At 34.1% G+C, this 26,874-nt stretch overlaps 3 protein-coding genes across 4 annotated transcripts in view; 2 read left to right on the top strand and 1 right to left on the bottom strand.

Moving 5' to 3' along the window:
• Positions 204–2,663, top strand: LOC107638423 (eukaryotic translation initiation factor 3 subunit K). The gene is made up of 8 exons (XM_016341678.2): positions 204–461; positions 559–615; positions 760–810; positions 932–994; positions 1,245–1,295; positions 1,370–1,436; positions 1,786–1,868; positions 2,169–2,663. Exons 1-8 carry the CDS (start codon positions 339–341, stop codon positions 2,370–2,372), a joined length of 699 nt encoding a protein of 232 aa, XP_016197164.1. The 5' UTR covers positions 204–338; the 3' UTR covers positions 2,373–2,663.
• Positions 3,833–12,725, bottom strand: LOC107638424 (phosphoinositide phosphatase SAC3). The gene is made up of 16 exons (XM_016341679.2): positions 11,936–12,725; positions 11,001–11,205; positions 10,751–10,916; positions 10,105–10,327; positions 9,885–9,961; positions 9,354–9,541; positions 9,136–9,233; positions 8,727–8,860; positions 8,484–8,612; positions 7,885–8,248; positions 7,240–7,361; positions 6,660–6,758; positions 5,843–6,034; positions 5,203–5,379; positions 4,834–4,942; positions 3,833–4,539 (listed from the first exon to the last, which is right to left on the bottom strand). Exons 1-16 carry the CDS (start codon positions 12,059–12,061, stop codon positions 4,411–4,413), a joined length of 2,538 nt encoding a protein of 845 aa, XP_016197165.1. The 5' UTR covers positions 12,062–12,725; the 3' UTR covers positions 3,833–4,410.
• LOC107638425 overlaps positions 26,789–26,874 on the top strand; it is a 4,261-nt gene continuing 4,175 nt past the window's right edge. For both annotated transcript variants that reach the window (XM_016341681.2, XM_016341680.2), the window contains exon 1: positions 26,789–26,864. The gene's annotated coding sequence lies outside the window, so the exon portion shown is untranslated. The remainder of the gene's footprint in view (positions 26,865–26,874) is intronic.

The raw sequence follows: 26,874 nt of genomic DNA, 5'->3' as shown, positions 1-26,874 counted from the left end.
TATAATCATCTAATCATATTTTTTAAATGATAAATAAATTATTTTTATTAATACAATATTATATAATTAAATGTATATAAAATTTATTTGTACTAACAAATTTGCAATGCATCAAAATTAAATTAAAAAAAAATCCAATAGAAAATAAAATCGAAACAAAGTAGCAAATCCACGGCAAAAAAGGGTTACTAAAGGTTGTGTTTGGAGTTGGTAAGATATTTGAGTTAAAGTAAATAGGGTTTTCGCATCACCTGTTTACCTCAGTCCTCAGAAAACCCAGAGAGAGTTCGAGGGAGAGAAGAGAGAGAGAGAGAGAGAGACGTTGGTAAAAGAAAAAGATGGGAAGAGAAGCACCAAAGCAGCAGCAGCCGCCGGTTGCATACACAGTAGAGCAGCTTGTTGCCGTAAATCGATATAATCCCGATATTCTTGCCGATCTCGAAAACTATGTCAACGAACAGGTTCCTATTCCCCTTCTCCCCTGTCTTCTTCTTTGGGTTTTTCTTCTATCATGCAAAAGTCTCTCAAAATCACAAATTCCTTTTTGTTTTTCACCAGGTTTCGTCGCAAACCTACAGCCTCGACGCAAATCTCTGCCTTCTTCGCCTCTACCAGGTAAATATTTATTTATTATAATTTTCGTTACTATTATTTTTTTTATTTCGTCACTGGTTTTAGGATCAATTACTAAATTCAGCTCACGAAGTTGTTACTGGGTCACAAATAATAGTTTTTTTTCCTTTGGATTTATCACTGCAGTTTGAACCGGATAAGATGAGTTCTCAGATTGTAGCCCGCATTTTGGTTAAGGTGTGCTTAATACGCTTTTGTGTCTGGTTTCGATTTCATGGCACTATTTGTATTGCTTGTTGTGAATAGTTTATGTCAGCACATGATTAAATCTCTTATTTATTTGTTTGTTTGTGAACAGGCCCTTATGGCAATGCCAGCTCCAGATTTCAGCCTGTGTCTCTTTTTGATTCCTGAGCGGGTGGTATGTTTCTCGAACTAGTCTCCTCTTGCAGCAGTTCTTATTGATTTTCTGTACATATAAGTAGAGATTTGAATAAATGAATTTATAACTAAGTTTACAAAATCAGAAAGGTGTTTTGCAGCCACTGGTGTTCCAGGAATGTTGCATTTGTATTTGAATTGGGCTCATTGTGTTGATGATTAGTTCAGTTTTGTTTTTCTTTTATCACACTTTGTGCCATGTTAATATTTTTTTTATTTGTGATTCTTAGCAAATGGAGGAGCAGTTTAAGACACTGATTGTTCTGTCACACTATTTGGAGGTACGCAACAGCTTTGTTATTCTAGCCTTGGGCACTTGTTTGAAATTATAAGCTAATCCTTGTCTACTCCTCAGACAGGAAGGTTTCGTCAGTTCTGGGATGAAGCAGCAAAAAATCGTCATATAGTTGATGCCGTTCCAGGTATTACATTATGTATTTTATTTTATAATTCATGGAATAATGATTATTGGCTGTTTACCAATCAATGAATTTTGAAGAATGTAAACCAGTAGATAGATTTGAAATTTCTATTCACAAGAATTTATAGTTTGGTCATGCTGTTACTGCTTAAGTATACTTTGCTCCATCTGATTAGTTGTGTCAAGTGCCATTGGGAAGCTTGTTTGTCTTGAAATTAAGCATGTATATGATATATCATTACATTATTTACTACTATTACAGAATGCTGTCATATGTTCACTCTTAGTGCTCATGTTTGTCATATGCTAAGACACTGACTTCAATTGGTAATCAAAAATTCAAAATGCAGGATTTGAGCAGGCAGTCCAAGGCTATGCTATTCATGTCCTTTCCTTGACTTACCAAAAGGTTCCTAGAACTGTGCTTGCTGAGGTATGCTTGTAATTGTGCTTGTAGCATTGTTGAAGCTTGAGTTCATATATCGCTGGAACCAAATACACATTCTCTTAAGTGCTAGTTGAACATGTTTGAGGTGATGGGATGACACATGTTTATAGTACAACAATACTAGGGTTTAATATTACTGTTGACTGGTGTTCTGAAGTTTGTTGGGAACCGTGGTTTGTATGAAGATTGTTTTTGTTTTCATTACTTTCTAATACGAGTATGATTGTTGCATTGATCTCTGTAACTACAAATTTTAAAATGGTTTGTTCTTTGTGAAATGCACAGGCAATCAACATAGAAGGTTTATCCTTGGACAAATTCCTCGAGCACCAAGTAGCCAACTATGGTTGGGTCATAGAGAAGAGCCAAGGCAAGGGTCAGCTCATTGTCCTTCCCAAAAATGAATTTAATGACCCAGTTTTGAAGAAAAATTCCTCAGATAGTGTACCATTGGAGCATATTACTCGCATCTTTCCCATTCTTAGTTGACTTTTCTGCGGCTGGACTACATTTTTTATTTATTCCACTGGAAATTTGAGATCAGTTGCAACAAAATCTAGTGGTGCGCCTTGCTTTAGTTTGATATTTGGTGGACTTATATCGTAGTTTGCTCAGATTTTGCATTAATATCGGGAGAATTAATTTTCTTTAATGCGATTAATTATCCACTAAAGAGCAGCTGCTGCTGCTGCTTTTTATTATTATTGTTATTTTTTTGGTATTGAAACGGAGCAGCATTATTATTATTGTTATTATTATTGAGCTTCTTGTTTTACCTACTAGATTTAAGTGTAATTATTAAATAACAACTATGTTATGTGTACACTAAAATCAGTCACTACTATAAAATACATGTTAGAATATAAAATATACATTGAAAATTAACTAAATATGTATTTATACTCATAAATGATGGTTGATTTTGGTGGTTAATTTTAGTATATAAATAGATGGAATAAATTTTGTTGTGGCCTTGAATTCTGTGGCCTAACTTGTATTAGGCGAGAAAACCAGTTGCGACCCATTGGCACCTGGTTTTTCATTTATTACGATAGCGTGAAGAATTCTCTTCCTTGTGAACTTTCCAGCTTAGAATTTCACTAGCATATGTGCCTAAAATTTAAGAGTTACCTATTAAATCGATACTCAAAAGATTCATACGCTGATAAAAACAAGCCTAAAAGATTTGAATGACAAAAAAGTCTCGAGTTTTTAATTTGAAAAACGTACCCATCCATCAATGAATTTCATTTCCGACAATGTTAAATGCTGATCTAGCTAACGGAATGGATGCTAACTCTTAATCTTTCACTACTTATGTGGCATTTTAAATAATTCACTTCTTTAATGCTTAGTCTTTTTCTCCTCTCAGCTTTCACCTACGATTCACAAGTGAGTTTTGTTCCATTTCATTTCGAGTTCATTTATTCAATTTGAGGTAATCATTAATCAACTTGTGGCTTGTACATCAAATCTTGGGCTACTGTGTTGAGAAGAACTATCTTTTTTCTTTGTTGGTAGTGTCTTGGACTTTCTTGCTATGCATTTGCTCGCACCATGTCTCCATCTTGCTCCATGATTTGCAACCAAGAACCGCTACAGAAGGGAGAGTGACAACTGAACTATTAGTGTTTAGGGTTCACCCAAATTGAATTGGGGGTTTTGTATTTCCAGCTTGTACATTGTTAAAATTAATTAAAAATAACACAAATAATGAAAGACTAAAACAGTTGGCCAGATCAACTATCCCATTAGCCAGACCAACATTTAATGTTAAAAGCACATTTTTGTTGACACCTGAATCTTTTGAGCACCAACTCAAAAAACATTAATCATGAAACAAGTACTTGATGTGATAGTGCTCGTGTTGTGATCCAACTAGAAACTGAACCAGTTTGCAATGAAACTAAATAAGTTAGGCTTTTCAGTAGTTTACAAAATGAGCAGTATCATAGAAAAAAGTAGCATTGGGTAATTTGGAGTTTACAGGAAATTTATTGCTTTTCCTAAGAACCGCAAAACAGAAAAACACTACTATTGGTACTAAGCCCAAATAACAGTGTTCTCATGAATTATACATTGCAGTAAGTTATTAAAAAGAATCAATTAACTGCATTTCTAAGAAGTGGAGGTCCCACTAGACAGGGTAACGATATGTACAAGTGCACCTACTATCATATTTTAACTGGTGAAAAGGGTTAAGAAATACAGCCAGCTGCAGGGAAACAACATCATCAATAAAGGAGATAAGAGCGGGAAAACTTAGAAGAATTTTTACAACCGTTTGCTATGTACTCTTTTTTGCTATGCTTCTTGGGATTTGATGGAGATTTTGCACCAACTAATGCTGCATGTCACTACCAAGAAAGGCCCCAGGATTCTTCCTTAGCATCTTACAGAGAAGCCTACTCAAATGTAGTCCTTTTCCTTATCATTGAGATCTTTCTAGTGTTCTTCTAATCAAGCAGAGGACGCCAACTCAATGGGAAAGATGTTCATTACTATCATTGCTTGCTTGCAGATGTTCTCAATGGCAAAGTGTCTGACCATAAGTTACCCATTCAACAAAAGTGTCAGGGAATTCATCCGGCACGTTGGACTTGGCATCACTTTGTGCATTACCACAAGATAACTCTGATTCAGCTCGTTCCCTTCCCTGATAATTATATTTCACAGAATTATTACTCGTATTCCCTCAGGAATGTCACACACTTGACATATGGTGACACCTACTATGATCATTTTTAATCGGTATACTCCTACTGGTCCAAGAACGGGATTGATTTTTTACTTGGTCTGTTTTAGTTTCCTTCCCAAACAGGATAAATCCTTCGTTTTTATAAAAGGCAAGTGCCTGCTGGGTTTAAACAAGATCCATGCTACAAGAACTAGATACATTGCATTTTAGTGGAATCTAATATTATAGTATAATCAGAAGGGTAGTAAAAACCTTGAGGCTGGAACTGGCCAAATCACTAGTGGATGGAGCAGCTTCTACCATTCCATTGGTAATATTTTCTGAAGAAAGCCCGGTAACTGGAGAGTTGGTAATTGATGACCTGCTTTCAGTTGAAAGATAAACACAACTGTTTTTTGTTAAAATGAGAATATATCTCTAGAAGGAAGGAAAGAAATACAACAAATTTTGGAGATGATCAGAAATCAGGAGTTACTAGCACCCCCATATACTCAGTGAGAGATACTTCACTATAAAATTTATAAAATCTAACCATACCCCATTGTGCTCTTATATTCTTTCCCGCAATACAACATTCTTGATGGAAGGAATACATAATGACATAATGTTAGAAAGTGTCACCTGTCATATAGCTCATCTTCACATGAATTCCCAGAAGAAGATAGCCAATCCAAGTCAACAAAGTTGGAGCAGCTGAAAGAATCCCCGTGATCAGAATAGTAAATATGGTCACTTTCATGGAAGCGTTCTCGTTGCATGTCTCCAAAAAGCTGTCTCCGAGGCATTGAGGGAGTATACCTACATTGGGAAAAGAATTAAAAAATTGCATATCATCACGTGAACTTGTATGGACAAAGAAACAGCAACTGGCAAAATCCCAACATAAGTTTCCAACTAATATCAGCATGGTGGGAGCCTATTAACAAAGTTTAGATTTCAAATTAGAAATTGCACTCTCTTAATTGGCATTCCAATGTTCAAACACATCAGAGGCTAAAAGTTTGAGAAGAATGTTTTGAATGGAATAAACTTCTTCCATCTTCCGGTTTATGCAGGTTCAAGTGTATTTATTATGTTAGTTACTATACAGATGTTCTCGAACAGAAAGATTGGATGTTCTCAAACAGAAAGATTGCTAAATTCTCTCACGAATCATGATCACAGTACAAAAGAGAGAAGATGCATAAAATGGGATGCTGACAAACTATCTCCTGTATGAAACAGATTGAAACTCAAATTGGCATGGAGACAGAATAAAAACCTTGAAAATGACATGTCACTCTCAGTAGTAGATATATCAGGAGATGACTCGCAAAAGGGCTTGCTTGCTTCTCCAGATCGGTCTGGCATGCTTGCATTTGAGAATTGTTCATCCTTGGCATCCGGGGCTGACATAGGTGTAGAAGTATCACGAAGAATGTTTCCGTCTGAGAAGGATCTCTTCATAATTGACCTAAGAAACAAAATTTCAGAGTTACCACAAAGGGTTAACAGCAGATATTTTTAATGGAATAGCTGCATGTTATCAGGACGTTTTGCAGCAAGGTTGTAATTATTATGAATGTGGTATCTATAAACTCATTTCTGATACTCTCTAGACTTGTTCGTTGTATATTATATCAAACTTGACACTTGTGCTTTTGATGATCCCACATGACCATAGTACTGTAAGGATCAAAAGGGCAAATACTAATCAAATGTTCTGCATATATGTCATTTATTTCAACGTCTTTCTTATTTCTGGTTATTTGATTTACTTCAGATATTTATGCCTAGATCTATTACTACTACTATTTTACACTGGCTGTTATAAAAGATCACCACTACTGGCTGTATATCATATGTCTATTTTTTTCCCTAATATCTCCTAAATGCAACAATTTAACCCCAAGTTTTTTAAACTAGAATTTAGTTTTAGGTTTTGTTATCTTTAGGGGTGAGTTTCATAGATCATGCAATACTATAAGGAAGGAGATGGCGAACAGCTTAAGTTCTAAAGAGTAGAAACCTTTACACAAAACTGATTCAAGGAATATTATGCAACAAAGGTATCTTCTACATAAATAGCGTTCAGATACCTTGCATCATCATCTCGATATCTCCCTGCATCAAAGTGCTGATCTGCACCCAACTCCCATAGAGCAGGTTTACCATGTGGCTCTAAATCTCCCAAGAATCTGTGCAAATTAGGTAGGAAAGAATCACCTCATGATTGTATAAAAGAGTAATCATTGAAGATCACAGAAAGATCTTTACTAACAGGAAATATATAACAAAGGCATCAACTGCCAAAAATAGACAGACAAAAACCTGCTATTATTTGAGACAAAAGCAAGAAATGCAGGGAGATTGGAGAGTTCAGTCCATCAACAATGTTTTGTTAATTTATTTTACAGTGTACTAGCAGAATTCTTATTTACCTTTTCCTGTATTATCAAACCTTCTTTACATGAAAAGAAATATATTCATATCCCAATCAAAAGCATACTATAAGATTCTTCCAAAAAAGAAGGGAGGGTAGAAACAGAACACACAAGCAACAAACAAACTGGATAAGCAGGATTCTACATTTCTATGATTAATAGATACAAGTCAACCCCTGCAAATGTAACTTGGAAGCACATGAAAGATAAGAAAATGCATTATTGCAGTCCATACACATTAATTGCATCTTGTTTCTCAGCATCCATATATGCATTGCTGTAATAGCGTTGAAGAGTCCTGAAGAACTCCTGTGACTGTATTGCAGCTCTCCATTGGCCTCTCCTCTCCGAAAATATCTACGTAGAAACATTAGTTAAAAGAAAAAACCATCAGACAAGGCTGCTGAACTGTTATGTTACACCATACTACATATCAATTCAATAAAATAATTTTTATATACAATCCAATGACAACTTTCATTCCGCCCATTTAATGATAAAGCGGAATATATCGGGAAAGAAATAAAAAAAGAGCTAAATGTTGATCAGCCTATCAGCAAGGTAACTCCATTCTCACAAATGCAAATATGATTCAACTCTGCATTATGCATAACATCAATTAGTTGTATTCATCATGCCAAATTTATCAATGTTCGCTAAAAACGACACATGAAATACAACAAAGCTAACAAGACAGTTGTATAGCATCCAATTGCTATTATCTGTCTCTGGTTTATCCCTAAAATTGCTGAGGATGATTATTAAAGAAGTCTCATCTACTGCAAAGAATAATTTAGAAGGCCACAAATTGATGTAGCAAAAACATCAATTCACAAGGTTGAGCTCTGAACTGCAGACTGAAATTGCAACTACAAATCACCTTATTGTGTGCAGCAGAACCACCATACTGATGTGCAAGTGTATCACCCATCCGCTCATAAAACCCCATAAGATCATCAGCTACGGGATCATTGATGTCAATCCTTGGGTGTTCTATAACTCCCAAAGCATGGAGCTGGCGGCCAAGTGCGGCCAACCCATATGCATACTGAGCAACATTTGTGCGATCTAAGCAGTCTATGCAATTGGTCCTGAGCACACCCCTCTGCAACATGGGTGGTTTGATAGAATTATTTCCATCAGCATCATTATCTCGTCCACTAGGTTTCCTCTCTAAATTATTAGCATCCTCGTTTTCATCACCAACATGTCCAGCAGGTGACAAGCTTTCCTTATCGACATTACTGGAAGCCAAACTTAACATCAGTTCACATGAAAAGCCAGTGAAACAATTTCCAGTATTCCAACTCTCCACAAAGGATTTATTGCTTTTTTAGTTAACATTGCTTTGTTTGTTCTGTGAAAAAGTGTAAATAACTTTTCTTATGTTTTATCTCAAGCCACTACACAAGTACACAGAACAAATCTAAACAATGTTGAAAAGGTAATTGAAAATTTGTAATGAAATGCAAAACTTACTCAGTACACGGCCATTTGAGATAATCTTCTGACCTCAATGTTGGTGGTACTTGGCAGTAGAAAAAACCAGTTAATGTCAAGGCATATGAAGCCACTTTGCCCAAAAGCACCAACACATTTGTAGCTTTGCTGGAAGTTTTTTCCCCAAAAGAAGAGAGAAAAAATAAAAGAGGCACTTTTGAATAAGCTTACTCAGAACAAACAATGCAGTTTGCATCAAAGGGTAAGATGAAAGACACCAACCTTTGAAAATGTTTGTGCAGATCCCAGTGAAGGAACCTAAGCCTGTCCTCCTCAGATAAATCTTTATTAATGAAATCTATTGCATTAGCAAACTCGGAGCGAAGTATGGATTCACGAGGCTTCTTCTCGTGCGTCTGTTGTAAAAGCATATCATTAATCTCCTCAAAAAGCTCATAAAACGTAAATGAGTCAAATATAAGACACCAAGCCCATCGGCAGAACTTCTACTGTCATTTTAGTATTTAATGTTCTGAGTTTTAGAAAATATTATTATAACATAAAGCTAGTCAAGACATTACCAGATATAACATCAATGTATCATCGCAACCAAGATGCAAGAAAATCTAAAATTGAGATAATTAGATTATATGATGACATGTAATATATAGGGAGGATTATGGGAAATTACCTTTATTAAATTTAAAATTATTATGGGATTTCCATATCTTTTCATAAGATTTTCAAAATGAAGTCTGGTGGCTTGATAATTCTGATCCTTCTTTGACACTGGTGGGAAGAATGCATTTATTAGCAAACATAAGGACATTAACACGTGAAAGGAAAGAAGTTATGGGGGAAAAGATATCTTTGCAAGTATTGCCATATTCATGAAATTGGAATACATACATATAATATCTGGTTTAATATTTAGACGTGAAGTTTCCTGCGACCAGAAAAGAGGGATCGAACCACGGTTCTGAACAACAGAACTTATTTGGATGGGTAGACCTTCTGGAACATCTTCAAATACGATTTGTTCTGTCTCAACATCATTAGCAACTCTACCATTCTCATTCACACCTCGCCTTAAATATCTGCAAAATAAAAATATATAAATAAAGCCATGAATTTGCATGTATCATTTGAACTTGAACACTTGCAGCCATACCCATCCTTCAAATTTTTATGATTGCATCACAAGCAAAAGTAAAGAACATTTCATGTATCATTTCATATCTAGTACCCATTACACATTCCAACTTCAAAGGCATAGTGACCAAATCATGAGAAAGGCAACTCATATACTGTGAAGGTTTCATACTATATTTTATAGAATCAGATGTATAACACTATAACCAACCACAGAATATACATGATCACGTTGTAACAAGTTACAGTGTTTAAAAGGATAAAGATAACACAATGAAGACTACAGACCTAGTTCCAGCATAATGACGTGATCGCCTTGCAATAAGTGTGAGTATGAAATCCTGCCCAGATATCGTTAGTGTGTCCTAGCAAAGCCACAAGTTAAGTACCATAATGTTACTTCGGCATAGCAGGGATTCGGCAAATTGTAAAGCCACCAAATATTTAACAAGATTACTCAACTAGCTTAACAGTATTCAATGGATTTTTAAAGTGTCGTTCATCTCACCTGTTTAAAATAGCCATAAACTAGAGCAACTGTCCAAAGAGTATTCTGGAGGTGATTCCTAATTCCTCGTGTCAAGAATTCATTCCACACAAACATGGTCTCATAAAGGACATGGCCTGTCTCATTATCACACATGTTTCTTTGAAGACTACGCATAATGTGATATGAGTAGCTGAAAAAGAAATCCTTTGTAAGGTCGACTGTGCACAGCAGCTTCTTGTATCTAAAATACCAATGAGAAAAATCATATAAGTAATAAAAAATGTGAACAGAAAATGAGGCAAAAATGCTGCGTTTAAATTCAATGATGGCACAAGAGAAAAATAAAAACACCTAGCACAACACAATCATGTCCTATTTCATCATTGACAAATTCCCAATCAAAATAATTTCTCCTCAACAAATCTGTGCCACTGTTTTATAAGTTATTTTTTATATATTTGGATAAAATAGGAAGAATGTATCAAGAAATTTTTACATGAGGTTCTGTTCAAATTAAAAGAAATATGAACAGAGGAGAATAAAAATAGTGTAAACATCGGACAGAGGGATATAATCAGCAGGATAACTAAAGACGAAAGTAAAATTAGAAAAAAGAAGAAAAAAGAAAGAGACTTAGTTTGATAGCATGTGGAATTGTAAAGACCTGTTTTCGTGTTTAGAATTGATGATATCAGGCCGAACCAAAGAATTAGGCAGCGGAATCATCTCAGTCTTTGAGACAGCATATACTGTGTGACCACAGATTGCACCAATTTGCCTTCTTTTCGTTATAAGCAGCATGTAGTAAGGTCCCAGAAATTTGATGAACCCTAAAGCATAGAAGCAGAATAACATATTATGATAAGTGCTAATAATTTGTCAGCATGCGCGGAAGACGTTATGGATCTACATACCAACAATTCCATAACAAGTTGTAACAAATTTCAGGCCACCCGTGGCCTTGTTACCCTCATGTATCCGGCGCAACAGATCAGAACATTCACTTTCTGTGTATGTGGTTGAATCTTCCCGCAAGTTTAGCTCACAAGGATCTAGGCGATCAATCTTTAACACTCTCCAATATGTCCTGCTCTTGTCCCTTCCTATCATATAAAAGTTCTGTGGCACAAAACAAATTCAAAAGGTAAAAACGTTTCAAAGAAAAGGAGTGGACAATAAGAACTGCAACCTCAACAAAGTTTCCAATCTTATAGCCCACTATTTCTTCCAAACAGTTCATACTGCGAAGCATCTAAAGCTTGAAATGAGGCTCACTTTAAAAAGATGAGTTTAGGCAAAAGATACATAATACTTCGAGGTTAAAAATGACTAGGAAGCATCAATATAATCTCAAACGACAAGACAAAAAATAACATTTCAGAAAGACAACGCTGAACGAGGTTATAAACTCTATGAGTACTCTCTATGGTGCAAAATACCAAATGTTTGAAAGTTCAACATGCATATTGCAGTCTACCATGCAAAATCAGATGTTTTCAATGCTCAGCTGGTTTCATGCTTCATCCAAAAACATTCAACACTGCAATATCAGTACTAATAGCCAGTTGCAAGATGACGAGTGCCGTATAACTACAAAAGCTTATAAATACATAAAAACTGTAAAAATCCCTTTTCACTTGCATGTCATAACTTTATATGAATATGAATCAGAAATCAGTACACTGATAAAATCTTTGACCTGAAGTGAAATAAAAATTACACAAAATTTTCAACGATGCGGTACAAATCACATGAGGAATTCAAAGAGATCTTACTACAACAATAGCAGATACCAAACTAGAATAAAATTAAGCAAAACATATGAAAGAAATAAGAAAAGGGAGATTACCGATCGAGTCTCGTAGAGCCTGAATTTCTGCATACAAACGTGCGAAGGAAGACTAACTTCTTCAGAGGCAGGAGGAGAAGGAGGAGGAGGAGAGTGAGGAGAAGGCTCATTCTCTGAAGACGCCATGACTCTTTCTATCTCAGTTTCAGATCCCTCCCCCGAGCCTCAGGCTCAGGGAAACTATCAAAATGGCATGCAAACAGTGCCACCAAAAAAACGAAGAAGAAAAAAAGACTCTTTTTTTTTTACCAGAATTCAGAATCGCCGCATTGCAGAACACAAAACCATATCCTGAACTCTAGGTTGCTTGCTTCAGATACAGTATTATTTGTCAAACACAGATTCGAAATCATTAATCTTCCATCATAATTTCAGCTCCACCACCAGAACCACCAATCCCACCGCCTTGCAGTTACACCCACCTATCTCCTATAACCCAATAACGACCCAGTATTCCTCACTTGAGCTTCAATACACCCAGATCAAAAAATTGACAACCCAGAAACAAAAAATTGAATTTTTATTTTCTTTTTCTATATCTATATCTCTATATGTCTGCTATTATTGAGTTGGAATATGCCTTTGTACCTTAGGGTAGAGCGGAAACAGCATGTGGGTATTTTAATTATGGAATCTTTTTAGAAAGGGAAAACAAGATACGAGGAGAAGATCAAGCACAGAAAACTGGGTTAGAAAACTGGAAAAAGGAGAAGATTTCGGAGGTTCCAGAACAAAAAGTTGAAAACCACGGGTGCAGAAACAAGAGCTTCTAATTATTGATTCAATGTTTTTTATTTTCTATTTTTTATTCTAGTTTTTTCTTTAAAAAATAATTTTATCTTTCTTCCGAACGATAGTGGAAAAGTGGCAGATGTGAGCAACAATTAAAAGTTTAAAACTACATCACATCGAATATATATAATTTATATTTATATTTATTTTTTTTATGGTATTTCTCCACTCAACATATCAAGAACTAATCTATCGAATCCAAACTCTATTGAAAAGTTTATTGTTAGCCATCAGAATTCGAACCCCAACACTTAAACAAACTAGTGAGCTAATTACTAGACTAACCTACTTGATTAATAAGAATTTGATTTTAACAGGCTTACTACACATCCATATAACCATATAACCAAGTTGCCCCAAGCCCAAATTGATTTAGGCGCATTAAATGGAGAGTGAAAAACATGTGCTAGACACAAAAAAACCTCTCGTTTTCCATTCGCGCTTCACTATGAAAGAACGTTACATTTTCAACAAGAAACCAATACACCAAAACACTCATTCTCTTCGAATCTCTCTGAACATCACTCAAACTTCAATCACATTCTTTGCGGAAACCACTACTGCAAAGGAATCGGAAGAAGATTTGGCAAGCGAAATAAACAAAAAGAGCAACAAATACTACAAAAGGTATGAGAAAACTACTGTTCATTTAAAATCTTGCAATGTCGCGTTTCGCCTAGTTTCATTTTAGTTTTACTGATTTGATTTGCTTCGTTTAGTAGATTGAACTATTGTGAATGATTTTTACAATATAACTAGGGCTTTAAAATGTATGTGCTTGTTCTTATTGGTGTGGATAGTTTAACTAGAGCTCTGTTACTATCTTCAGTGCTTCTTTTGCATTGAAGAACACTATTCTTGTTGATTGAAATTTGATAATGATTTATTAACCACATGAACGTTTTTCGGTTCAGTGGCCTTTGTGATTTTGATTCTGTGCATGAAGGATTTTCGGTTCGATGGCTTGTGGCATATTAATTAACTTGATTAAGATATACATGCTTGTGGTTGTTGATGTATTAAATGAGTTTTGTTTAGGACAATTGACACTAGAGACAAATCTTTCACTTTGATAAGCCATACTACTGTAAAATTGTTTCATTATATTTGATTAAGATATATGTGGTTGTTCTTATTTGTGTGAATAATTATATACATATTTCGGTTCGGTACCCTTTGTGATTTTGGTTTTGTGCATGAAGGATTTTCGGTTCGGTGGGTTGTGGCATTTTAATTGACTTGTTTAACATACACATGCTTGTGGTTGTTGATGTATTGAATGAGTTTTGTTTAGGACAATTCACATTAGAGACAACTCTTTCACTTTGATAAGCCATACTACTGTAATAATATCCTGTTGATTGAAAGTTGATCATCATTTATTAACCACATGAACATTTTTTGGTTCGGTAGCCTTTGTAATTTTGGTTCTGCGAGTGAACAATTTTCGGTTCATTTTCGGTTCAGTGGGTTGTGGCATTTTAATTGACTTGTTTAACATATACATGCTTGTGCTTGTTGATATATTGAATGAAATATTGACCAAAATTTTTTTATTACAGCAAAACACAACAAAAAAATGGCAACAATGAAGGAGAAGACACATTATAACGTAAGTAGATTAAATATATTTATCCACTTTTATTTGAATAATATCTATTTTGTATTATAAATATATCCTCACATTCTGTTTCAAAACTTGCAGAAAACTCACTATTGTAGACGCCAAAGACAATAGCAACAGTGTACAGGAAAATGAGTCAAGAAAAGAAAGATATTGTGGAAGAAATGGGATTTGGTGCCCTGGCACATGTGCCAAAAATGAACGTCTCTAATACACTATTGATAGAATTGCTTGATTAGTTTGATGAAGAGAGAGGATACGTGAAAATTCTACAGGGGACAATATACATAACTCCTCGAAAAGTAGCAGCTGCCCTCGGCATAACCAACGGAGGTAATACATTTTTCACTTACTGCTTATTTTCAGTTCATTGGTGTCTGAAAAATTAAACTGACCGTTTTTGTCTGATTTTTGCTATTAAAATATTGTAGAAAATTTTTTTCCTGAAAAGGTTGATTACAACAAGCTGAATCCAGCAGACAAGGAATGTGCTGGATATGAGTGTAGAAGGGAGGAGAACCGAAAAAAATTTAAGAGGACTTTTGTTGTCTTCATACAAAAGTTCTTCTTGCTCCCCACAACAGTAAGTGTGGCCTCCCCAATCCATAAGCCACCGATTTTTCATGTGGACAACATTAGAAAATGGGATTGGGCAAAGCATGTTCTCAACTTCTTAATGAAAGGAGTTGAAAACAAGAGAGAGGGGGAATAAACAGTCTATTGATGGCTGTGTTTTTGTATTAATGTTGATATACTTCCATGAAACAAAGTTCTCCCGCCTGTTTGCACCTGATGCTCCCCCTGCACCATGGGTGACCTATGGGACAAGGAAAATGATTATTGAACGGATTTCATCCGAAACAACACAACCATTGATAAATACTCTACTAAAATCCCCCGAAAAATTTGCTTTGAAATGCTTTTAGGTTATAATTAAATTATTTGTCCTACTTGCAATTGTTAGTTTGTTCATTTGAATGTTTCTGCATTAAGAAACATTTTTCTTGATGAATAAATAGTTGTCATGTACTATTCACCATTTGAATATTTTTCGATTCGGTATGATTATTTCATTCGGTTCACCGGATTGTTAATTTGTTATTTTGATGATTACATAATTGAGACCTTATTTTTGTTTTAGGGACTTCTGTACAGAAAGCAAAAAAAGAAAGAAAAAACAAAAACAAGTAACTTGGACAAAAAAAAGGAAAGAAAATAAAAAAGAAAATTGTTGAGACAGATTCTTCTTCATAAGAAGAAAGACTTTTCGAATCTGAATCCGAAAGCCAGTAAGTTTAATTTTCATATCAATTTTATTTAATTTGTATTTGCTTAAATTTGTTCTTATGCGCTTATTCTTATATATTACAGAGAAGAAGAAATAAAAAAACTACAACAAAGAAAAGAAAACAACCATTGAAGGTGGTTAAGAAACAAACTAAAAAAACAAAGCCTGTGCCTATAGATTCAGAGAGCACAAGCGAATCTGAAAACGAATAAGTATTGCATAATTTCTGTGAGACGTTTTGTTGATTGCATATATATTTATTTTCGGTTCAGTGGGCTTCTAAGTTTCGGTTTAGCAATTTCATTTATTTCAGTTCGGTGGTATCTGTGGGTTTGGTTGACTTCATTGTTAGTGTCTTGTCTCTGGTATAAATTCAATATGTTTATATGTTTTACAGAGAAAATGAAATTGAGAAAACACCCATAATAAAAAGAAGAAAACAACTAGAAAGGGTAGCAAAAACACTAACCTAACCTGACAAGGAGTAGGTTTCTCAAATCATATTTTCTTTTACTGATACTTACATTTTAGGTTCCTTGATACTTATTTTATGAACTTTCAGAACTGAACAAGCAAAAGACAATGCTGCCGAAAAAAGAAAACGAGCATTAGAGATGATAAGGAAAAAAAGATCAAAGAAAAGAAATAATGGAGCTCAGTCAACAAACATTGCTCCGGATCAGTTTGACTCTCCACAGACACAAAATGATTTCTCTCAGACGTAAGATTCAGTTTATTATTCCATAATTCTTTTTCTTACTTTGCTTACTTTTGCTACAACCTTTTCTAATTCCTCTATATTCAATTACTAATATTTATTTATATTGCTTAGGGTGCCGACTATAAATATGGATAGTGAGCAAGTCTTACAGACTCAAGGAAGCTCTACACCTTCTGTAAATGCTGCGAGCAATATCAGGTAAATTGGTTCACTACATATTGTATTTTCGATTCGATGGTTGCCCAAAAATAAATTTAATATCTTTCTAGACCTCTGCTTTTAATCTTGGTTTCTAATTTTAATTTGTTATTTTTTTAGGAAAAATACCCGGACAGCCCGGTCAAATTTTTAGAAAAAAGAAAATCTTCCCAAGAAAGACGTCTAAAACTCCACGAGTGTAAGTTAAAAATATTTATGTTACTCTTTTAGATTTAGTTAATAATTTTTGTTTAATTAATCACAAGAAAATTGTGTTTAAATGTCACTAGACCTACACCTGAATCTGAAATATAAATCGTTGAGTTTCAATAACAAACTCGTTCTGAACCTTTGGATGTGTGAGTTTTTCAATGCGCAAATTCCTATTTTTCAAAACAAATTATAATTATTCAACATTAACTTTATTTTTATTTACATTTCTTAGACCTCCTCTTGCATTGTCTCTTCCAAGTTCAGTTCAGGAAGAGTTGATGAAGGATGACTTCATCTATGTGCTTCCACAAGAGGAAACACAACAAACTTCTAATAATGAGTAAGTTAATAAATATTTATTCATCACATGAATCTTGTTCAATGTTTACTGCTTATAAATGGTTTAATTATGGTTCAGTTGAAAACAGAAATGAATTCAATGTGTTCTTGTCTTTGGACTCTCTTTTGCTTATTACAGCTGCCCTCAAGAAGCTGAAAAGCAGGGTATTACAGTATCTCTTACGATTTCTGTAATTGAAGACTTATTCAAAGATGACTATGTGTATGAAGTTTCTAATGAAAAGTAAATTTCACATAAAAATTCTTTTTATTAATTTTAATGGTTGTTATTGAACTGTTTTCTATTTAATGCAACAGCCCTGCAAAAGAACAACAGCAACAAGCCCAAGAACCACCGGTACAACAATAATCAGAACAAGAAGCACCTATTAATGTGTAAGCATTAAATTCTTTAATATCACTTTTGTTTAATATAATTTCGGTTCACTGTAAGTTTGGATTTTGGTTCAGTATAACTTTGGTTTTCGGTTCACTATAATGATTAGAGTAATTTCTGTTAAATATCATTGTTAAATATGATAATAGTTTGGGATAATTATAGAAATGTTTACATTTTTTTTTTAGAATTCGAATCCTCTTCACCGCTTCCTGCGACAGTAACTATAATTAAAAAAAGGGGAATATCAATGCATCTGGAAAAAAACGATTGATTTCGATCAATAGACCCGCTAAAGCTCCGAACCAATGGGTTGGTTTGAAAATCAACGAATTGCTGGTTGTAGAATATTATTCTCGTCAGACTTAATACTAACTAAAAAAACAAGAGTTTTGATACGAGAATTTTAGCTCATTCAGGTATCATCTACATGGATATAGGAAGATTTGCATTTTTTTTATTATCCATTTCTAAATTTTATAGATTTTTTTCAGTTAAGATAGTGAAGGGATCCAACTGTATCAATTGTTTTCTAGCTGGGTTATTAAATTTTTCTATTGATGAAGCAGACCTCTGGAACAGCCCTGCAAAGAACCAACAGCGCAACAATCCAAACAAGAAGCACCTGTTGATGTGTAAGTTTTACTGCTTATATAAATATCGATAATGTTTACTGCTTATACATGGTTTAATTATGGTTCGGTTGAAACCAGAAATGAATTCAATGTGTTGTTGTCTTTGGACTCTCTTCTGTTTCTTATAGCTGCCTTCTATAATCCAAAAAGCAGGCTTTTACAGGGTCTTTTACAAGCTCTGTTATTGAAGAGTTTTTCAAGGATGCCAATGTCTATCAAGTTTCTGATGAAGAACAATCACAAGAACCTCAAGTGGCATGGCAATCAGAAAAAGAAACTCTAATCTTGTCATCATTTGACAGGTATGTTACTTGCTTTTCTTTAATATCATTTTTGTTTAATATAATTTCGGTTCACTGTAAGTTTGGATTTGGGTTCACTATTTGTTTGGATTTCGGTTCACTATAGTGATTAAATATCATTTTTGTTTAATATCATTGTTAAATATCTATCATCCTGCAGTGCTGCTCAACCTAAGGAAAGGGAAGATGAAAGGACTTCCTTTAGCCTTGGGATAAGTCCACCAGCATCTCAACCAACTCAGCCCTCTAAAGAGAGTGATTCACAGCTTGAAATCCTGGCAGAGATGGTGGTAGATGCTGGAGTGGCAGCAACATTAAAATTTGATAAAGGAACATCTTCAGAATCAACCTTAACAGCGGCTCAAGTTTACAAAACCCCGCAGAAAAAGACAAAAATCACAAACGAGCTGATCAAAAAGTGTTATCATTGGATGACACATGTAAAAAAGACAAAAGACGGTACCAATAAATATGAAACAGTATTTGTCTTGAAACATGAGGGACTCTACGAGGGACTAAGAGAATATTTCATGTCTCTAATGCCCAAAGAAGATGTGCATGCCGTGGTAAATTCTTTTCCAATTGCATTAACATTAATGATTTTTTTAAACACTCTTATATAGTATATCTCATAAATTTTCATCCTGTAGGTGGTTAGTATACACAGCATTATTCTCAACGAAATAAAAATGAAGCAGTATCAGAAACAAATATACATTGTGCCGCAGGATATTGTGGTAAGCTAAATTTCCTATTCACTGCTGATTACTTTTCGGCTCGGACAGAATGTAAATATTGGTTCACCTGATTCTTATGTCTTCTGTTGAGTTCTTTTGTATTAAGAAAACTTTTCTCTTGATGATTGAATATTTTTCACGTTTTATTCAGCATATGATTTGTGTTCGGTTCGGTGGAAATGTAATTTAACTGATGTTCATTTTGCAGAATTTTATGTTGGGAACATATGGCGTGGAGTACACTGATAAGAGGACAAACAAAGCCTACATGTTTGATATTGAGCAGTATGCCCACCACCGCCAGTTTCTTGACAAAAGGAAACTTGTATCGCATCCATTTGTAAGTTGTAATTTCTAAAAATTCTTTGATAATTCTCTTGTTTGCTATTGTTTCGACTGAAATATTCTATAATTTTCCAAAATTTCAGCTATTTGTTCCAATTTGCAATGGAGGGCATTGGTGGTTGTGGATTGCTGATGTAAACAAAAAGAAGTTCTATGTCCTTGACCCTATCAACAAGAAGCTAGAAGATATACCTAATTCGAGAAAGGAACTGAACAAATTTGTTGTAAGTTATTTTTTTGTAAATTATTCAAATTATTCTGTACATGAGAGGAGTTTGGTTGACTATTGTTGGTTCTGTTTATTTACTTTTTTGGTCTCTTTCAGGGTTTAATAATTTCTCAGATGAGGGTGTATGCTGGGGCGGAACCCTTAATGGAGGATGGACTAGGAGAGGAAGGAGAGTATATCCAATTGAATAGTCAACGTACAAAGTAAGAATCTTTCTCTTCTATAGTGCTATTTTTAATGTATTTTATTTTATATACTATTGATCGTATTATACTCAATTCTTGCTTAGCTATGATTATGGAATATTCGTGATGAAATGGCTTGAAACAATAGATATACAAAAAATAAAAAGCGGGAAGAGATATAAATATAAAGCTTGGACACAAATAAGTACTTTCTAAATTAATAAACTTCGTTCTTTTCTTATTTCATTCAGTTAAGTTGATATTGTAACTAGAGCTTTGAAGTTGGTTGTTACTCTGTTCAATACTTTTTTTCTATGCATAAATACTATTCTTGTTGATTGAAATTTCATCAACAAAATTCACCACATAAACAATTTTTGGTTCGGTAGCTCATATAATTTTGATTCACTAAGTGAATGTTTTTCGGTTCGGTGGATTCCTTTTAATTTTTTCAGGGTTTAGGATAACTGTGATTGCATTTTTATAGTATGACTAGGGCTTTGAGTGAAATTTGTTGTTATTTAATGTGATTTTGATTTACTTGATATTTAATGTGTTCAGGGTTTAGGGTTATTGTGATTGCATTTTTACATTATGATTAGGGCTTTGAATGATATTGTTCTTATTTCATTTGAATTCATTTCTTATGTAACTAATTCATTTCAATTGAAATGTAGAAAGACATTGATGACTTCAGATATCAATATGGTCCAAATCTTCTGTTGCATTAAATTAACAAAATCAGAGACCAAGTAATTTTGGAATCTGAAGCAATACGACTCACCAAGCCATCTGCTTTCCTCTCCAACCCTTATTGTAAATACACATCTGGGAATTTAGATAGCAAATAGCATATACTAGTTGTAATTAATAATATTTTGTTTAACTTGTTTAAAAAGCAAAAAATGCATACTTCAAATGTATATATGTCAATGTATGTATCAAACAATGCTTCTTTCAAATGTATATATGTCAATGTTAATGTATATATCTATTCTTAATATCAATGTATATATCAAATGTTAATATTTATATATCTGTTGGAACTGTCTGGCTGCTGTTTTATTCTAGGTTCTCAGTGATTGTAATCACTGTATTTACCAATACATTAGAAATAAAAAAGAACACAGTGAACCAAAATTAATACACTGCGCGAACCGAAAGTTAAAAACACACTAAACCCCTAAACCCTGAACCCTAAACCCTAAACACTAAAACCAGAACCCTGAACCCATAAACCCTAAATCCCTAAAACCCTAAACCCTAAATCCTGAAACTGACCCTGAACTCTGAACCTGAACCCTGAACACTGAACTCTGAACCCTAAATACTAAACCCTAAACCGTAAACCATGAACCCTACCGTAAACCCTAAACCCCCAAAACACTGAACCCTGAACCCATAAACCCTAAATCACAAGTTGACCCAAGCCCAAATAAATTTACCCGCCTCCAACGTCACTAAAATAAACGTGACTTCCACGCGCTTCATTATAATAAAACATTCCTTCTTCTTCAAAATGCACGAAACCAATCATTCTCTTTGAATCTCTCTCAAAATCACTGAAATTTCAGTCACGTTCTCTGCGAAAACCACTACTGCAGAAGAATAGCTAGAAGATTTGGCAACGAACAACCACAAACGAACAAAAACAGCAACAGAGACTACCAAAGGTATAAGAAAACTACTGTTCACTTGAAATCTTGCAATGTCGCATTTCTCCTAGTTGCATTTTAGGTTTACTGGATTGATTTGCTTCGTTTAGAAGATCGAACTATTGTGAATGCATTTTTACAGTATAACTAGGGCATGGAATGAAATTTGTTGTTATTTTCAACCAGTTCAGTGGATAGTGTAACTAGGGCTTTGAAATTGGTTGTTACTATATTCAGTACTTCTTTTGCATAGAGAAATACTATCATTTAGCAACAGTGTTCAAGAATATGAGTCAGGAAAAGAAAGATATAGTTGAAGAAATAGGATTCGGTGCCCTGGCACATGTCCCAGAAATGAAGGTATCTCACGCCCTCTTAAAAGAATTGATTGATTGCTATGATGAGTATCATGGTTGCCTGAAAACTCTCCATGGAAAAATATACATAACACCTGCCAAAGTAGCAGCTACGCTGGGGATAAGCCATGGCGGTAATACACTTTCCACTTCTTGCTTATTTTCAGTTCATTTCTCCCTTAAATTTCGGTTCATTGGTATATAAAAGATTAAACTGAACCCTTTTGGCTCATTTGTTACTATTAAAATATTGTAGGGGATCGTTTTCCTAAAAAGGTTGACTATCGCAAACTGAATGAGGAAGACAAGGCAATATTTGACAGCCTCAAATGTGTTACGTTGGCGACTTTGACAAAGTCTGTCCTAAATATGAATGTTGAAGGGAAGGAGAACCGGCAAAAATTCCGCAGGACTTTTGTCGTCTTCGTACAGAAGTGCTTCTTGCTGCGGACGACGGTAAGCATGGCCTCTGCTTAGGTGGTCTAGCCGTGTCTTGCTGTTGTCTCCCTCGAAGACGAAACTCCATTTATTCTCCTATTTGAAGCAAGTTATTCATCGTCCTATTATAGCCGTACAATTAAAGTCATCGCTTTGGACTCGAGAAATTAAACGAGATATTGTTCCACTTTGCAGGTAAATAATCTAAGGATTTCTGCATTTTAGAAGTTATGTGCTTTAAGGGAGAATATTTAATTCTAATTTCTAGGAGAGTAGCTAATTCTAGTGTTTTGTTATTGATTCTTATAGTTGACATAAATTGATTAAGTATTCAAGTTAGATTACGAAAAATTGCCAAATGTGGCTTATACCTCACTCTTAACATGATTTACATCAGAAGTAACAATTAGCAAGGTTTTTTTTTTTATTTTTTTCCAACTCTATTCAATATTCATTCATTAAGTTGAATTGGAAATTGTTCTTGATTCTTATGTCTGACATTGTCTTGCCACTTGGGTGGATCATTATGTTCAAAACACAATCCTTAGCATTTTCACGCGTTTATGCACATCAAATTATTAACATTGTGATTGAGTATCTATTTTCTTTTGCTCAGCTTGTTGAAACTGTTCCTGTCCTCATTGGCGTAGTTTCATACTTGTTGCTCTCTAAGTCTGCCAAGGTTGTTAAGAAGACTTTCTCTCTCCTATCACTTCTCTCCAAGGTCCTCGCTGTCTACAAGTAAGAACTTTAACTTTTATATTGTGACGATTACTTGTTTTTATGTAATTATATGTGGGTCATATCTCTAACTTGCTCATATTTGTAAAATCAGAAAAGTCATATTTTTCCAGTGTAGTCATATTTTAATTGTGGATAATGATATAAGAAAATGCATTGAATATTTGACGTGATGATTCATAGTTTGAGATAAGTCTCTTCCTTTCTAATATGGTTGTTGGGATTAAAGTATATTCAAAGTTGAAAGAAATGTTAAGCAATTTACCCCATAATTTAGACATAATTTATGATAGGGTGTAATGTCACTATTTTATCCATGTAGCAGACTCTCATTGGGTGGGATATATGATAATTATTATTTTTGTTGTTGTATTGCATAAAGGTAAGAAGATAGTAAAATGTATCTTTTCAACTTTCAAATAATTTTTTTTATTATGGGTTCATTTATTCTCTCTTGCATGATCAAGTAACCTTTATTCAATTTCATGTAATTTTTGGGATATTGGCTCCAAGACTCTGGACTCTACTTATTGAGTATGCTACAAAGTATAATCTACTTTTTTCTTTTTAAACTAAGCATTACTAGGTATCTACTTGGGATGTTACTTTTATATTTATTACATTTACTGTTTACATACATATGTATAGGAGCAATTCTTTCATGATCTTACATTTTTTTACTCCAATTAGTTTTGTTATTTTCTTTAGACCGAGATTTGTTTCTTTGCAGGAAAATGTGATTTATATTGTTTATTGCTTTGTTGTTGTGACCAATAAGTTTACTATGCATGCTTGTGATTTTTATTGTAGGTAGTTGATTACTCCATTGTAAGTGATAATTTGATTTCCTCGTGTAGAGTTAGAACCGTAAGATAAAAGACTCAACTGACGACGATACTCCCTCTTGCCAAGGATGCAGGGCCTGTATGTGAACCTAGAGACACCAAACTAGCTCATGCGAAATTGTCGGATATCATGTGAAAAGCTTAGCCTAAATGTAATTGTGATTGGCACTGCTGTATGTCTGTGCATGATTATGTCTTTGGTTATATTTTGAGATTCTCTTTTTTTTAAGCTAACTATAGTTAAGTTTTTGACGATGTGGCACGACCTTTACAACGTTGAAATGATGAGTATAAATGTATAATGATTAATGAGTGATTTTTCAGCGTTGTAAGAGACAAGCTGGTATTCTCTGAAAGCAAATGTGTAATGTTGATTATAGCATTAGCCATATGACTTTTTTTTAGTTTTTTCTGTGTGTGAAAAAAACCTGAAAGTTGAGCTGAAATCAACTATAGTGGCAATTATATATGCGAGGATGTTGCACTTGCTTAGCTTGATTCACGTTTCTAACTTCTTTAATCTTGGATTCGATATCAACGTTAGTTTAGATATACAAAGAATTGAATCATGCCAGCCACAATAGCTTGTTAAAAAAAAAACTATTAATGATTTCATCAACCAATTACTGCATGTTAAAACACGAGTAAAAATTTTAAAGTTTAAAAATGACAAAAATTACAAATGCTAATCACCCTTAAATTATAAAAATCAACACGATGGAAATTATAAAAACTAAAAAAAAAAGTTGAAAAAACATACATTACTCTGCCAAAGCACAATGTTCCCATTTAGGATGAGCACATCTATCGTAGCCCCAAATAATACGTAAAAACTAAAAAACATAAGACAACTAAAGAGTAAATTTTTTTAATTAATGTTGATAACAAGCTATATATAAAATTCTCCAAGAACTAGTTTCTATCAAGTGTAAATAAAAATGTCAACAACAGAGGAAACCAATTGGTTCTCAAGTGCCGCAAAATCTCAATAAAGCATAGGATATAGCCCCTATAAACCAACTAAAACTTTGGACCTAAGATTGGAACCTGTTAAAACTTTTACTTGTCTAAATGGCAAAAGTAACAAGTTTCACTGTAATGCAATATTATTGAAACTAGCAATCTTTGAACTATTGAGTATGCTTCTCTACAAACTCGTTCAGAAAATCAACAAACTTGTCCTTATTAAGGTTTGGTATTGTTAATATTGCAAGTATGAGGAGTGCATGAAGTTAGTCCTACATCAAAGAAAGCAAGGAAGTGTGAGGAGTTTATAAGATGAGAGACCCATTAACTTGACACCATAAGATTTTTAGTTGGATGTGGTGTCTTCTCATCTTATGTTTTCTCGCTTGATTCCTTCCCGATGGTCGAGAGCTCCCCACGGTGGCCCAACAGGGTGAACACACAAAACATTGGGCACCCCATGATAGAATATAGAAAAATTAACTCCATGATTGCCTATATAGAACAAACTCAAAAACAATTTGGCAAGTTGTACATCACTAAAGAAATTAGTCTTAAATCTTGTTTTGACAAGCAATTAATTTTGTTAATTTTTAAATGCAAGACAAACAACAAGCTACAATAGTATAGACAAAGTTTTGTGCCAGAACCAAAATGCTATAAAAATAAAGAATTACAACAAAAATACAATAATACATAAGAGTTCCAATTAAAAAAGAGAGAAAGAGAAAAAAACATGCATTCAATATCACGTTTCTGAAATTTAAATATTTCTGAAGTTTAAACTAACAAGTTTTACAAAAGGTATCATGAGATAAAATCAACAAATCCCTTCCCTCAGTCATCTTTCTTATTTTATTTTATTTTACTCAACAAATCAGCATCATCAGAAATATCTTTGACTTCCTACTGATACAATCTCTAAAATTTACTCCTAATCCAATGAGTTTTCTCATATAAGACACCATGCATTGTATTTTAATTCTTCACAACTATTACTCTACTTCTACAACAGAGGTTAAACTTCAAATAAAAAAATTAAGAATTTTATTCAATTAGAAATTAAAATAGTTTCTACCAACGAAATCACAACAATCAAATTCAATAATTAATCATAATCAAGGACTCAGCAAAATTGCATCATATGTCCCGTAAACAGCACTTGCATATATAATAGAAGTTTCAAAATACACACATCATTAGTAAATCGAAAACCTAAGAAAGAGAAAGAAAATTGTGGCATGTTTTGCTAAGTGAAGGACACAACAAAAAAACTGTATGTTTTGATATGAAAGTCAAATAGAGAACAAGGTAATCAAATCCTCACTGATACTGATGGCACCGATTGCCACGCAGGTAAGGACGCTGTCTCTAGCCATTTTTCTTGGGCTCGTAGGCAACAACGATGCGTGGTACAGCGACTGTAGGGATAGAATCGGCGAAGATACTGGAGAAACCTAGCAGATTAATGCGATAGTGAAAAACAAAAACACAGACTCAACTGAAAGTGTAGTGTGGTGCGACGGTAGAAGCTGACATGAAGACATCAAAGAAAAGATTTTACACAGAATCAATTGTGACGATGTTGAATGTAAGAAGAAATCCTAGTGGAGACTCTCCTCGAAAGAATAATTAAAAAGAAAGGAAAAATTTTAAAAAATTAAAAATATAAAAGGATAAATATCTTATTTTTAGTTCTTTCAAAAAATTACTTATGAAATGATTCCGAAAGCACAAAGGTTATCTGAACGACGTCGTTTATCAGGAGACGTACGTACGCAACATTCGATACGCAGTTTAGTTAGTACGTTTGCAAAGGCAATTGCTAACTTCTATAACAATCGAACTTCTTATCTCTCTCTCTCTCTCTCTCTCTCTCTCTCTGTTATCTTCGCCCTTTCCCGTCGATTGGTGCAACATTTATTCGTTCCCA

The sequence above is a fragment of the Arachis ipaensis genome, chromosome B04 (assembly GCF_000816755.2).
Source record: "Arachis ipaensis cultivar K30076 chromosome B04, Araip1.1, whole genome shotgun sequence".
Lineage (NCBI taxonomy): Eukaryota > Viridiplantae > Streptophyta > Magnoliopsida > Fabales > Fabaceae > Arachis > Arachis ipaensis.
This window is presented reverse-complemented; position numbering and strand designations above follow the sequence as displayed.

Excerpts from the sequence above, each read along its gene's own strand:
- LOC107638424 (XM_016341679.2), bottom strand. The coding sequence starts at position 12,061 with ATGGCGTCTTCAGAGAATGAGCCTTCTCCTCACTCTCCTCCTCCTCCT. Across the intron at positions 8,861-9,135 it reads TAATTTTAAATTTAATAAAG|ACGCACGAGAAGAAGCCTCG; the intron begins GTAATTTCCCAT and ends CTTTTACAACAG. Across the intron at positions 8,613-8,726 it reads CTGCACAAACATTTTCAAAG|CAAAGCTACAAATGTGTTGG; the intron begins GTTGGTGTCTTT and ends AAAAACTTCCAG.
- LOC107638423 (XM_016341678.2), top strand. The coding sequence starts at position 339 with ATGGGAAGAGAAGCACCAAAGCAGCAGCAGCCGCCGGTTGCATACACA. Across the intron at positions 1,296-1,369 it reads TTCTGTCACACTATTTGGAG|ACAGGAAGGTTTCGTCAGTT; the intron begins GTACGCAACAGC and ends TCTACTCCTCAG. Across the intron at positions 1,437-1,785 it reads TATAGTTGATGCCGTTCCAG|GATTTGAGCAGGCAGTCCAA; the intron begins GTATTACATTAT and ends TTCAAAATGCAG.